Below are 12,935 nucleotides of genomic sequence, written 5' to 3' on the forward strand. Positions count from 1 at the left end.
TTCCGCGAAGCGATGAATGACTGAATTTTCTCTTATGATTGCATGATTATACATTGCCCATCTTCCTGGTTGCACTTTTGCGGGTTAACCAGTATCTCAATGCTCGAGATTAAGATTAAACTTTTCAGCGAACCCACGCATTCCTTTGTCTGCATTATAATCGCGGGCTGAATAGTCTAGAAAAGTCTCTGCTGCACACATGGATAGCTTTATTAAATGAGCATTTTCACCTATCGCCACACTACAAGCTGTTTGCTTATATGCTGGAAGATTCAATCCAAGATCTCCTCCACGATAGAGCCCCGGCTATGACATGATCATATCTCACAGATAAGATAGTCCACCACATTTAAGCAGCCCACATTTTGAACTGCGACATCAAGACGTAGTGCACACCGGAGGGATATGGCATATTCTTTCGATCTGAAGCACCGTCACCCGTCACGGCCACGTGGATATCGTCCTGGCTGCGCCTCGATCGGCTATTATAGGCCCGTTCACTAGAATGGGTAGCGGTGACGATGGCGTTGTGGGCATGGGTGCTAGAGTGTTGATTATATAGGTGCGGTGGGCATTTCTGCAAGCATGGCCCCTCATACGGTATGAGGCAGCGCTGAGGTGGAGCACAGATCGATATGGAGTTCTCCTCAGTCTGTCACAGCCTCACAGGAGACACACCCTGCGGAGGAAACTGGTGAGGACACCATTCATAGCGCGATGAAGTCAGCCACTACGAGGCTGAGACTCAATACACAGTCTGAGAAGGGGGCTTTCAAGTGCCACTTCCGGGGAGCGTTCACTTGAGCGTCACAGCGATTTCGACCATGTTGACCCATCGCGTTCGTGTCTCCGGCAGCTCCTCACCGGACGCTGAGGCTAGAGCATCAGCAGCGCGTTTCCTCTTCTTCGTTTCTGATTTCGATGAACGCGGCGCGGGAGCGTCGCCAAACGGATCTGGCGCGGTTTGATCACCATCGTCGTCTTTCTTCTCCTGGGCTGGCTCCTGCTGCAGAACCCTTTCTGCCTCCGCGATCGCCTTCCGCTTCGCCTCCTCGTCTTCCTCGATGTCGTCGACGACGAGCACACTCCCCGTCTTCACCCGAACCGCATACTCGTTCCCCCGGTCCTCGAACCACCGCCCAACGCTCAGCGCCTTCTCGATCGCCCGTCCCGTAGCCTTGACAAACACCTCCTCCTTGCTCAGCTGCTCCTGGCCGCGCGCCACCTGGGCCAGCTTCTGTCTATCTGTCCGCTTGCTACTCGAAAGATTGACGGCCGCGGTGGCGCGTTTTTCGGCCTGCCGGAGAAGCTTCTGGATGCGTTTGACGGCGCTCATGAAGGGGGAGTTGGTGGAGACGTAGACGATTTTCGGGACCGAGGCGCCCGCGTAGGGGGATGCGACGGGGGCATGCGGGATAGGGCGTTTTTGGATGCGAGCGTCTGTGTTGGTGTTGTTAGTGGATTCGATTCGTTCACCCAGGCGTTAATGTGGACAGTACATTTTGGAACCTTGAGCATGTCTTTGTTCTTTTTCTCGAACTGGAGGTTTTTGGCGAGGGGTTGTTTGGCCATGATGGTGGATGGGGAGCACTCTTTGGCTATTTGGCCAGTGTTTGCGTTAATATCTCTTGATGTGTCCGAATGGTCTGATGCTACTCCGTACGGATGATGCTAATAATATCATCAGAAGTTCGTATCGCTTGGTCTTGGCACTTCGACGTTGTTGGTGCCTTCGTGCCTGGGTGCCTGGGTGCCTGGGTGGACATGCCGACCAATCAGAGGATTTGTTCTTCTACAGAAGTGCTCTTTTGATATTGACGAGCTGTTGGAGTCTTGGTATATCATTCAACTTCGTTTAATCATTTAACAGCAGTCTGGTGAGATCATTCAAAGAAGATTCTTAAGCTTATATACGGAAGTATAGCATTGCAGCATCCAGATACCGCAAAACAATCAGTCCCCAGTGCAGCCGATTGCGAACAATATATCTCACTACCAGCAACACTCGTTTCATGCACATGCAGCTGCTCTCTGATAAGATTCCACCATGTTTCATTTCAGCGTATCACATCGTGCTGATAGAGTTTCTTATATAGGAAGATTGCCTCGCTGTGGTTTGAATCACAACCCAGGATTCCAGCACCGTTTCCTGTCCTGTGCGCTTTGAAGGTTCAGAAAGTCCGGCCCCAAGGTTGAATCCGGAATCATGGCATCAGCGTCTAGAATATTTGCCCTACGAAATCAAGGTATAGATTATCACTCGAATATATTGCCAGTTCTAATTGGTGAGAACTGGTCGAATGGGAGAGCTGCTACTTGCCCGGGCATGCCTCTCCTGCCATTTGTGATGAATGAAGAAATCAATCAGCGCCTTGAACTTTACACGAAAGAATCGAGTAAGGTGAACTTGATACAACACTTGGGGATCATTGGGACCTGCCCTACAAGGACGACAACGCAATTCCCAATCCGGCGATCCTTCGGCCGGCCAGACCATCTCGGATACAACCTCCAGCAAACTCAGTCTTGCTGAGCCGGCCATTCCGACCAGAACAGTTGAGATATCACCCAATGAGACAAACAGCCCAGCAGGACTGCGGGGAAAACCGAACTACTGAGATCGATGTTGTGGAGAATAGACGCGGCGGATCCAATGGTCGACAAAGGCAAAAAGCAAACCTTAACACTCTATGATCATGACATTCTGACACAATACGATTGATTGGTGAGAGCGAGTGGATTCATGAGCCTATTGCCGAGTCTACATGAGGACAAATAAGAAGTGATGATCTAGAATTTATCTACCTTATGTCGGGCCTAACGTGGATTTGAGCCTTAAGTGTATTGTCATTCGTCGTATGAATAAAAGTCGCTAATATCTGACAGTGCCTGCTCGCTTAGTCGCTCCCCCCATTGTATAGACTATTCGTAACTTCGTAAGATCAGCCATAATCCGCCTCAAGGTGGGCGGACAGCCTCAAGGATGTGGCATAAGACGATTGCAATGGGTCAAAAGACGGCATTCGCATGCAACATGGGAGATGAATGTGCCAACGTCCTTCGCCCAGGCACAAGCATGGACGCATATTTTCGACTCTTGGCAGCGAATTTGTTCTTCTTCTCCGTTGCGTGTTGGAGGGTATCGTTCTCGAGAGACTCCCGTGCTGATACACGCACCAATGCATTGGACTTTTCTGATTCAAGGGCTTGAGATGTGCTTGTGATGGAGCGACGGCGAATCATCGCCTTGACTGTCTTGGTGACTTGTTCCCGGATGGCAGAAATGTCAATCTCGGTCCTGTCGTTGGCTCCGTAGTTGGGTCCGTCGTCGTCGTAGTAACTCAGATAGTGCATGTGGCGTCTGCGTTCTGCTTGGGCTGCTTCCATTGATTTGCGAAAGACAGCGTTGTGGCCGACGCAACGGCGCAGATCGGGCGACGGAGACGCAGTTTCTTGTTGCAATTTGCCATGGGACAGATTTGCTACCTTGCAAGGAACGGCGGCTTTCCTGGCGATAGGAGGTATACGAGTGTTGACGCGAGAAACCCGGCGGAAAAAGGTTGCGGTAGTCGGGAGTACTTCCATTTCCCCAGACAGGATATTGGGGCGATGTGACCCGGACATCGCGTTCAGATGATGGTACTCCTCTTTGGAGTTTGGGTTGGTTCAATTGAATGGTGTGAATATCCAGATTGTTCTGTTGTTGCTGAACTCAGGTCGAGCAGGGTCTAGAGACCTTATATCTTCGTCTAGAATAGTTGACGAAGCTATTGACTTCGCAGCCTCTTTCTCAAACCGGTAAAGGCCGGATTTGACCGACCTCTTATCATGTATTAACTCCACTTTTCGTGCCCGTCCATGGTTCATGAAGATCGTCTTCCTGTCAATTGCTGAGTCCCGCATGGCTGGACGCCAGCCACCGACTCTGTTGCACTCCAGACTGCTGTTCGATGGTTTTGACCTTCAACCGTGATTGGAGTAGGTCGACCTTTCCTCCTGCCTGATCGAGAAAATGGGGTGTGTGTTTTGAGGGTGGCGAGTAATCAAATCGAGTCCTTGATATCATGACTCGAACCGTTGCCAAGTGCGGCCATGAGTAAATCAACAATGACATTGTCGTTGCAAGCCCATGAGATGGTCTTCCTGATTGTCTCAACCGTCAAGATGAAGTCTATTCAGAGTCGGTCCAAATGAACATCAGACCCAAAGCTCTTGTTTGGAAGTGTATTATCTTTGACTGTAGATAATATGATATAATGATATCGCATCATTGTTGACGGTGCTCCAGTAGTAGTCCATTATCTCTTGCAATCTCCTTTTGGCACGTGGAGGAGCAATCCGTATGGATATCCATCTCGGTATACTATGAGGAAGCATTAATTTAGCCAGTCATAACGCAAATGTTTGTTCTTTCTATTTCAGGATAAGTACTATTGAGTTCCACACGATCATGGTAGAATAATGCTCAATCAGTATGTGCATTCAACATGGTCAAAATGATAGTTATTGATTCACTCACAGCTTTGTCACATAGTCATTTGCTCCAACGCGAGGCATTTTCAGATGCATATAAATTCTGCCCTCCTTTACAGAGATGGACGTTGAGAGAAGGCTGGGAAGGATGGGGGAGAAGACTGTCGACGCCTGAGGCAGCACTTTCTGGTCTCCTGTAGTCCTGCTTCATGATCCTGTCGTCTTGTTTGCACCCTTACAGTTCCCCCAACCCGCGCCAAGCGTGATGTATTGAAATCTATCATAGCCTTGAAATGCTCGTGGTATCTTTGGTTTGCTTTTGATAAATGACATGATTAGCTCTGCCTTTCCTCGACATTGCATTTTGGATTCTGACGTCCATGAAGGAGTCATAGCAAGATGTCCGACTTGGTGACTAGTTTTGAATATAAATGATTGCAACCAGACAACTCGCTAAGCGCTTGCAAGCATGATAGCTCATGAAAGCCCTCTGACAAGCACTCTCATGAGGCTCCACAGCTCGGTCAATACTTCTTGTTGCTGACACTGACCCTTGAATCAATTTGGCCCCCTTGTGCTTTTTGTGGTCCTGAAGACGCAAAGCATAATGCGTTATCGGCTGATACCATTCTTCATGGTCTGGTGTTCAAGTGACCAAGTCCTGAAGATCTGTGTCTCCGATAAACATGATCGCTCCATTTGAACCAGCATGCTGCTTAGCGTATTTTAAGTCATTTGTGACGCAGATGCCCGGTCCGAACTCATCGGTTCGATTGTCTGGAGAAATCGAGGTGAAAAAATGTCAGTGAGCTCAAGCGCGTAAAGGGTTAATCCCCGAAAGTAGACGTCTTTGCTTGACAGAAAGTCATCAAGAAATAGGCTCTTCGTCAAATTTCAAAGATTGGCAGGATCTCTGACATGCTTGCTCGAAATCACCTTAACAAACTGAGGAAAGCACCCTCCTCTTGCCCAGGGATAACGATCCCCGATACTGCGAGAAGCAACGGTTCGTCGAACAAGACACGGTATAGCGAAGACAGTCCATCTTTGAGGTGAGAGTGGTTCCTCATGAATGCATCCCATTGCCTTGTGCAGGACCGTGAGAGATAGCTTGCCCCCTCCGACGGACCGCGAAACCAGATAATTGCCGGGGTCCGTTTCAAGAGGGCCTGATGTCAATTCGTCTTCGATTTGGTAAGCTGGTCGTCAATCATGTTCACACCTTCCTTCTAGCCACAAAGCCAGAAGATCGTGCGAACAGATCCTGCGATTTGAATGACTAGAAAAACGGCCAGTAAATCTTCATACCAGGAATAGAAAAAGTAAGGTAGTCAATACTGCGACCATCTCCGACCTCCTCTTTCAGTTCATCAGGCATCTCCCCTGGAAATTCCTCGCCACTGATCCATACTGGATCGAAGAGCTCCCGGACAAGAATGTCCTGGTTCCTGAATCCACCCTATGAGTGGGTGACCACGCAATCTGTCAAAGGCTTGAAACGAGAGATGCTCAAAAGATGAAGGCGAGAATCAGAAGATGGAAAGGGAAAGAAAAGACATTGGAGAAAGACATCAAACTTGATTTGGTGATTAGCTGGACATCATGTAGCTGTTAATGAACGTCGAATGTCAATAGTCAACAAGGTTTGATGTGAATATACACGGAATAGCTATAGCCAGTGGTCATCAAATAATCATCCACAGATAATAATGAACCGCTATGTCTCTGCCAACTACTGAAACTCCAATCATTCAACATTGTCGAAATGTTAGAGTGGGATTCAAAGCCAGATCCGCGTACCTACCTTCTTGATGACGAGTCTTTCAAATTGAGATACTCCATTTGTATGTCGCACAGCATACCGGACTCGTGATGTCTCTGGCGTCATTCCGACTCATTCGCCCTAAACTCACCTTTCGGCTGAAACCCGGATAAACTGATCATTCAAGGCAGACGAAGATCAAATTCAATAGAATCATAGAAGGCTGCCCCGTCATGCCTATTTCGGCATGGACTTTGATCCCGAGAGAACGGTTGGAGCGGGGTTCAGGGGCCGAGTCCGACAGGCTGGAGATGCTAGGCTTGTTGAGTCGCTAGCAAAGCATAGCATGCTGTCAGTAGTAAAGCGAATAGACTCAGGCTTCACAAATCTCTTCGTCTTGGGCCAGTATGAGGGACGAAGTTCAGTCAAAATGTCCTCATGGGCACGAGCGATCGCGCCTCGATGAGCGCTCTCGGATAATTTTTCAGCGGCATCAAGATAAGGGCAAGATTGCAATGCTTTGTTGATTGAAATGAGATCTATCCAAAAAGGTCGCGGTAGGAGATTCTCAAACTTCAGACTCCAGGTTTCGAAACGCCTCCTGCAGCTTGACTGAAAATGGGAGATGGCTGGTTTCCTTTCATGGCCACTGACATCAGCTGAAGTTGATCCCTCAATTGTCGAGGGTGATCGACGCCAAACGATGAAGGATCAACGTTTGGCATTACAGCGTATGAGCCTATGACGTCCAACGGTGCTGCGTCTTGGGAGTAATGCCCGATGATGCCCATATTTGGGAAATTCGACTCGTGTGTGGAGTAAAAAAATTACCCAAGGGTTCAAATCATGCGCCCGTCGAGTACGTCAATCAGCACAATTGCACAAGCCTATTATTACTGAGAATGATCATTTCGAAGTTGCCTGCTCATGCGGCAGTTTGAGACAGATACTCAGCGACCCACCAGGAGTACGCAGGAATCGAACCACGGAGCCGTTCTTTACACTTGTCTCAGCGCAGCACTATGTAATGTCTAGTGAGGAAATCAATCTCAGGATCATCACTGGTTGTGTGCATAATGCAGCGTGTCGCACGTCACTCCAAGATTAATCGCTTGACGCATCATGCGAGATAACGGCACGGCGAAATTTGGAGCAAAGGAATTGACTGCTCACTTCGGTTGACTGGAAAAAGAGGAGATGCCCGATTATGGGCCTGGACTCGAAAGGCGTGAGACAGGAAGTACGTACGTACTTACATAGTGTCTTAGATTCTTAGTGTCTTAGGACTTGGGGTGACTAGGTCCGTACGTACCTGGACGGACAACGGGACAACGACGCGCTAGGATGATGGCGGAATCCAGCATACTGGGGCCGGCAAGCAGCTCGCCAACCGACGCCGTTACGCGGGGGGTTGTTTGATCCACCTTACTGACTCAGCCATTCTGATTTGATCGTCCTGGATGTCTGGTCCGCGCGGAAAGTCGGGAGCCTGCAAGGTCAAACAAACCACAACGAACGGACTTGTCCCTAGCAGAAATGGTTTCTCGTTAGGTTGTTTCCAACGGGGTGGATTTATCGAGTCTGGACTTTTTTAGTGTCATTGTCTCATTGACGCGATTCCGTTGGACAAGACGGAGTAATTTATCCATGAGTTCATTACTTTCATGTGAAATCGGACAGAACGCCGATTGTGAGGGCTGATATGATGGATGAAAAGTTTCCTTTGTTTGCCGGAAGATGGGTGATTGATTTTCTGTGTCACATTGGTGTGTGCTCTGCGAGTTTCATCGTACGTCTGTCTGCGAGTTGATGTCAGTATACTCCGTATTCCCTAGACTAATGCGCGGAAAAAAAGTGATTGAGAATAGAAACAAAGCCCTACCGTGACTTAAGTACAGACTGTCAGACAGCAATTGAGTATGGTCATTGGTAGAATTCGACCTTGGACTGGTGGCAGCATCCACCTGGCAGTTCCCACACAGCGGAAGGCGAAGGCGAAACCCATGGAACCGGAACACAGATCGAGGGGATTCGTTAGTCTATCGAAATTCGAAATAGTAGTGTCAATTGTCAAAGACTCGAAGGTTCATGACCTAGGTAAAGTTGATCAACTTGATTGTAATTATTGATCGGTGGGAGGGGCAAAAGTGGGACGGCAAAGAGAGTCCAGAAGCCTCGATTGCCTCTTAGGCTCTTCCCACGGGCTGTGTAAGGTATCTAATTATTATTAACGAACCCGATCAGTGCGCTGCTTATGATGAGGATTATTAGTACGATCCACCTGTTTTTTCCTCGGATGCTGTCCATGGTTATCATTTATTATTCTTGGGTCTTCCTCTTTGCCCTCCTTCTGTCTATCTTGATGTTGTTGTTGTTTTGGAACTGGTGATTGATAGATATTCCAATATTGTTGCTGTTGTTGTCTCCCTTCCACGCGTCTGCGTCTGCGTCTGCCTTATTTTTTTCTGACGCCACATTCGTTGCTTCTCATTCTTCGTCGTTGGATCTCAAATTTTCCATTCTATTCGTTCTTTGACTCGCAAGACTTAGTTTTTGGATCCATCCAAAATTGACAGAAGCACCAAATTTTCGGCTTCTTTTAGCGCACTGATCCTCGATCACCGTTTGCTTTGTTGCTTTGACAGCATCCTCACCCGAGTCTATCGACTCTGCGTCATACAAAGCACGGTTATCTCTCGACCACCTTTTTATCCGATCTTTATTCCGTATCTTTCGAGTACTCCAATAAGCTTGATTACGGCTCAAAACAAAGAAGATCCAGAGGCGATCAAAAGTTAAATTCGCCTTTCAATCAATTGCCTTGGCCAGCGAAGATCAAGCAAACCGGAACATCTTCCGTTTCCCTTCCTACAGACGCTTTTCCCCCCCTCACGCCGGAAGGAACCCAAGGGATACTTCTCACCTACGCTCCTCTCCCCAGTTCAGCAAACCCTTCATCCGCTTTGGTCAATTGCTGTTCTCGAGGTGCAGATTTGTGGTATGGAGTCGCAGGTTTCACAGGTTACACGCAAGTGATACCAGCCGTCTTTGCGATCCGCGTTTTCGGTACTATTTGGATTGACTCTTCTACCTGCGTCTCTATCACGTCGCACACACCACCCCTGAACATATACTCAGGATTTGATTTACTCAGGACATTTCCTGACTCGCAGTCCTTTAAAACCCGCTCCTTTCCAACATATTTCGTCCGGAACTTCAACAAATTCCAATCGACCATCTGACTTTCTATTCTCTCTCTTACCGATGAACATGGCACATTTGGAAGAACGTCCGAGCGGCCTAGATGGCTCTGCCTGGACCTGGATCTTTGACCACTGCCTACGTTATCCTGAAACCTACGAGATTCCGCTTCGTACGATGTACGCGCTGAATTGCAACCCGGCTAGACAACCTGGCTCGGGAACTCGCACCCCCGAAACTGCTTTCTCCAATCGCTCTTCCAGCTCGTCCAAAGCCTCCGTCTCCTCTCAGGACTTTTCTTTGGATCCCGCTGCGGACTTCAGGGCACAGCTGACTCACCATATCGCTCGAATGCCATCCCAGCCCTGCTCCCTACCACCGAATTTCGTGACCTCTTTCCTTCGTCGCTGTTTCGCTCCTCAATTGGACGAGGTCGATTTCCCTCAAGCCTTGACCGCTCTGGACTATCTGAAGGACCTGGAAAATCGCCGGAGAAGAGAGGTTGCGGCTGCATTGCAGCGACTGAATATCCATCCTGATGACCTTAAGGAAAAGGCCGAGCTTGCAAAGAAATATCCAGGGGTTCTCACATGGATCGAATCGATCAATGTTCAAGGTCGGAGAGTTGAAGCCCTCTACACTCAGATCTACCTCGGGCTTCGTCGCTGGGTAAGCCGGTTCCCCTCCTATCCTTGATGACTACTTTCTTTTGCTGACGTGGTTCGCCAGATCTTGATCAATGAGATGTTGTTGGCGCCATTTAACAAGGCCAATTGCATTGCCATGCTGAACACGCTCTTCCCCCCGGTGACGGAAGCGACGGTCACGCCTACTTCTCAGCTGACCCCGCAAATCCTCAAATCTCAGCGTGACGGATTTTTTCGATACATCTCTGCTTTTGAAACCAACGGTAGACAGATCCTAGACAAGGTGATCACCCAGGGAGCACCCGAAGGCGAAGCGAATGGATGGCCATTGGTTCGGGAAGCTCTGGACAAGTATCTGCGAACTGCCAATGAGATCATCGACGAGTGTGCGCTGGTGAACGGACCGTCCAGCTTCGAAGAAAGAGAGGACCCCGCACCTCGTGGCCATAAGAGTCGCAAAGTAGACTCGGGCATCAGTTTTGGATCGACCGACAAGCTTCCCCCTCCTTCGATCCGCAGTGGCAACAGTAATGAGGACATTTTGGACAAGCCTCTTCCACCGCCGCCGGAGAAACAATCTCACTTCAAATCGGGCGGTTCGGCTCTTGATCGACTGGCTCGCGAACTTCGAAAGCTCGGGGACGTCGGAAAGGCCAAAAGCCTCAAGAAAATGAGGTCTACAAGTGCCCTCAGCGTCCGTCCAGAGAACCTCCCTAGTCACATGCCAGATGAAGAATCATTCTTCGACGCAGATGAACAGAAGCGCAGGCACCTGATTTGGGAGGCTACCACTCGCAAGCGAACTCATTCTAAGCAATCGAGCTCCGATTCTCGATAACTGTTGGATTTACATGTACTGCACTCACATTTCTTGCAAAAAGCAACGGCGGAAAAGAGAAAAGCCTGGGTCTGGAGTATTGGTCATCTTCGGAGTTAGTCTTTCTCATCTTGTGGTTTTTGTGTTCATATGAAGTTTCAGGATGTATTTGTCTTTGCTTTTGTCTTCCGCATCTGGGTCGGCTTAGCATGTCTTTGATGGGAGGATTGGCGTCTGGAAAGCGTTTGATACCACACAAAAAGTAGAAAAGACTTGTTGCACGACTACCAGCTTATGATACACATGTTTTATGACCATCTTTGGCAGCATCAATACAAATCTGTTGTCGAACATCGTTGGGAGCTTGTAGAAACAATAGATCGTCCATGAAAAGCTGATTCCTTGCCGCCACTGTCAAAGATGAAGGAGCCCTGCTGCCTTGGGCAGAGGACTGAGCCATACCACTCGCCATCGGCATCTTATATTCATATGCTGTTTCTACCATATAAATCAATCATAATGGTCTCTTCTCTTCCTGAATCATAAGAGTGGACTACTAGAGCTCGAGCTGTTATTGTTTGCATGTATCTCGAGCAGTAGCAGCATAGACTTGCATGAAGGTATAACTCAATTGAAGACAACACTCGAATGATGCACCAGAGCAGCTAGCTGGATGTGAATTTTTCAATCTTCTTCAATCTAGACCATTAGGCCTGGAGACAGCCATTACTTCCTCTATTTCAATTCCTGAAATCTCACCTTTTCTCTTCTTGCCTCACAAAAATACAACTCAACAAGCATCACGCACACCGTGGTAATACTCATAACTCATCTCAATGCCATCATCTACGAATAACCTTACTTCTCCCGAAGTCAAGGCAAAACTCAGGCCAAAGCTGAAAGGATACAGAGCTCGCAATGATCAGGACGACACGGTTCACTTCCTCCAGACTTGCTACATGTTCTTGCCACCTGACGGACAGAAGAATCTCTATAACGATATTTGGGCTTGTCAGTCTAATGATGAACTCCACGAACTAGCTGAAACCCTTGATACTGGCCTCATCCGACCTCTTCTGGCCAACGCGAACCACACCCCTGAACTCGGCTCATCTTATTCTGCAGAGGAAGACACAATCGAACTGGTTAGTCCAGACTATCAGAAAGTACTTGAACGACTGCGGAAAAAATGTCTCCAGCGAGATGGAAACAAATGCGTCATCTCCGGCTCTTACGACCAGAACTCGGACCATCCAGACGAAGCTCTCACGGGTCCTCTGGAAGCCGCACACATACTACCATCCGTGCTAGGAGGTCCCAAGGACGAGAGGAAGGCGTTGTCAGACGTCTGGGTAAACCTCTACCGATACTTCCCTGCTCTGCGGTCTCGACTCAAGTTCACATTGGAGGACATCAGCCGCGAGCACAACGCGATCATGATGTTGTCTCCGCTTGATCGCGAATTCAAGGCTTTCAGATTCATATTAGAGGCAACGAGCACTCCAAACCGTTACCGACTCAAGACATTTCCGCACTTTGCTACGGCGTACAGAGGCTTTCTACCGGCCGATAGATCGGTCACTTTGACGAGTCAGAGCAAGCGGTGTCTGCCACCGAGTCCTATACTTTTGGGCGTGCATGCTGCAATCGGGAACATCCTGCATGGTTCTGGGAGGGAAAAGAAGATTAGAAATGTTATGCAGGAGTCGAGGGAGGATTGGGCGTGTATGGCTGGGGACGGCAGTACGGATGTTGGAGAGCTCCTCTCCGTCACCAGCTTGGCTCTGTTAGCCTCAAGCGGCCAGACCAGGCGTCACCAGAATGGACAGAGAAGAGAGAAAAGATGCAGTTCGCCTCCGGAGGCAGACGCGGTCAGGAAGAAGAAGTGATGTTCTTGGAGGGAATGATGGTATCTAGACTGTCATCATCCCAGCTACCCCTGTGCAAGGCAAGGGCCACGATAGACAGCATAGGCGATAAAGCAATAACAGCCACCAATTGCAGCAATTCCAATGCTACAGAATATAATGAGTCA

General features: G+C 48.7%; 4 protein-coding genes across 4 annotated transcripts; 2 read left to right on the forward strand and 2 right to left on the reverse strand.

Annotated features, from left to right (window-relative positions):
- Window positions 1–796: 796 nt before the first annotated feature.
- On the reverse strand, window positions 797–1,572 carry CDV56_105743 (ribonuclease P subunit p20 family protein; the record flags this gene model as incomplete). Its single annotated transcript, XM_026759362.1, has 2 exons — window positions 797–1,440; window positions 1,500–1,572. The coding sequence occupies 2 exons, from the start codon at window positions 1,570–1,572 to the stop codon at window positions 797–799; spliced, it is 717 nt and encodes a 238-aa protein (XP_026618957.1).
- A 1,437-nt stretch (window positions 1,573–3,009) lies between these two features.
- Window positions 3,010–3,624, reverse strand: CDV56_105903 (uncharacterized protein; the record flags this gene model as incomplete). The annotated part of the gene is made up of 1 exon (XM_026759522.1): window positions 3,010–3,624. One exon carries the CDS (start codon window positions 3,622–3,624, stop codon window positions 3,010–3,012), a length of 615 nt encoding a protein of 204 aa, XP_026618958.1.
- A 5,875-nt stretch (window positions 3,625–9,499) lies between these two features.
- Window positions 9,500–10,921, forward strand: CDV56_106331 (uncharacterized protein; the record flags this gene model as incomplete). Its single annotated transcript, XM_026759950.1, has 2 exons — window positions 9,500–10,105; window positions 10,166–10,921. The coding sequence occupies 2 exons, from the start codon at window positions 9,500–9,502 to the stop codon at window positions 10,919–10,921; spliced, it is 1,362 nt and encodes a 453-aa protein (XP_026618959.1).
- An 815-nt stretch (window positions 10,922–11,736) lies between these two features.
- Window positions 11,737–12,789, forward strand: CDV56_106471 (uncharacterized protein; the record flags this gene model as incomplete). The annotated part of the gene is made up of 1 exon (XM_026760090.1): window positions 11,737–12,789. The coding sequence occupies one exon, from the start codon at window positions 11,737–11,739 to the stop codon at window positions 12,787–12,789; it is 1,053 nt and encodes a 350-aa protein (XP_026618960.1).
- Window positions 12,790–12,935: the final 146 nt, after the last annotated feature.

This window comes from Aspergillus thermomutatus, assembly GCF_002237265.1.
Source record: "Aspergillus thermomutatus strain HMR AF 39 chromosome Unknown NODE_2_2, whole genome shotgun sequence".
Classification (NCBI taxonomy): Eukaryota; Fungi; Ascomycota; class Eurotiomycetes; order Eurotiales; family Aspergillaceae; genus Aspergillus; species Aspergillus thermomutatus.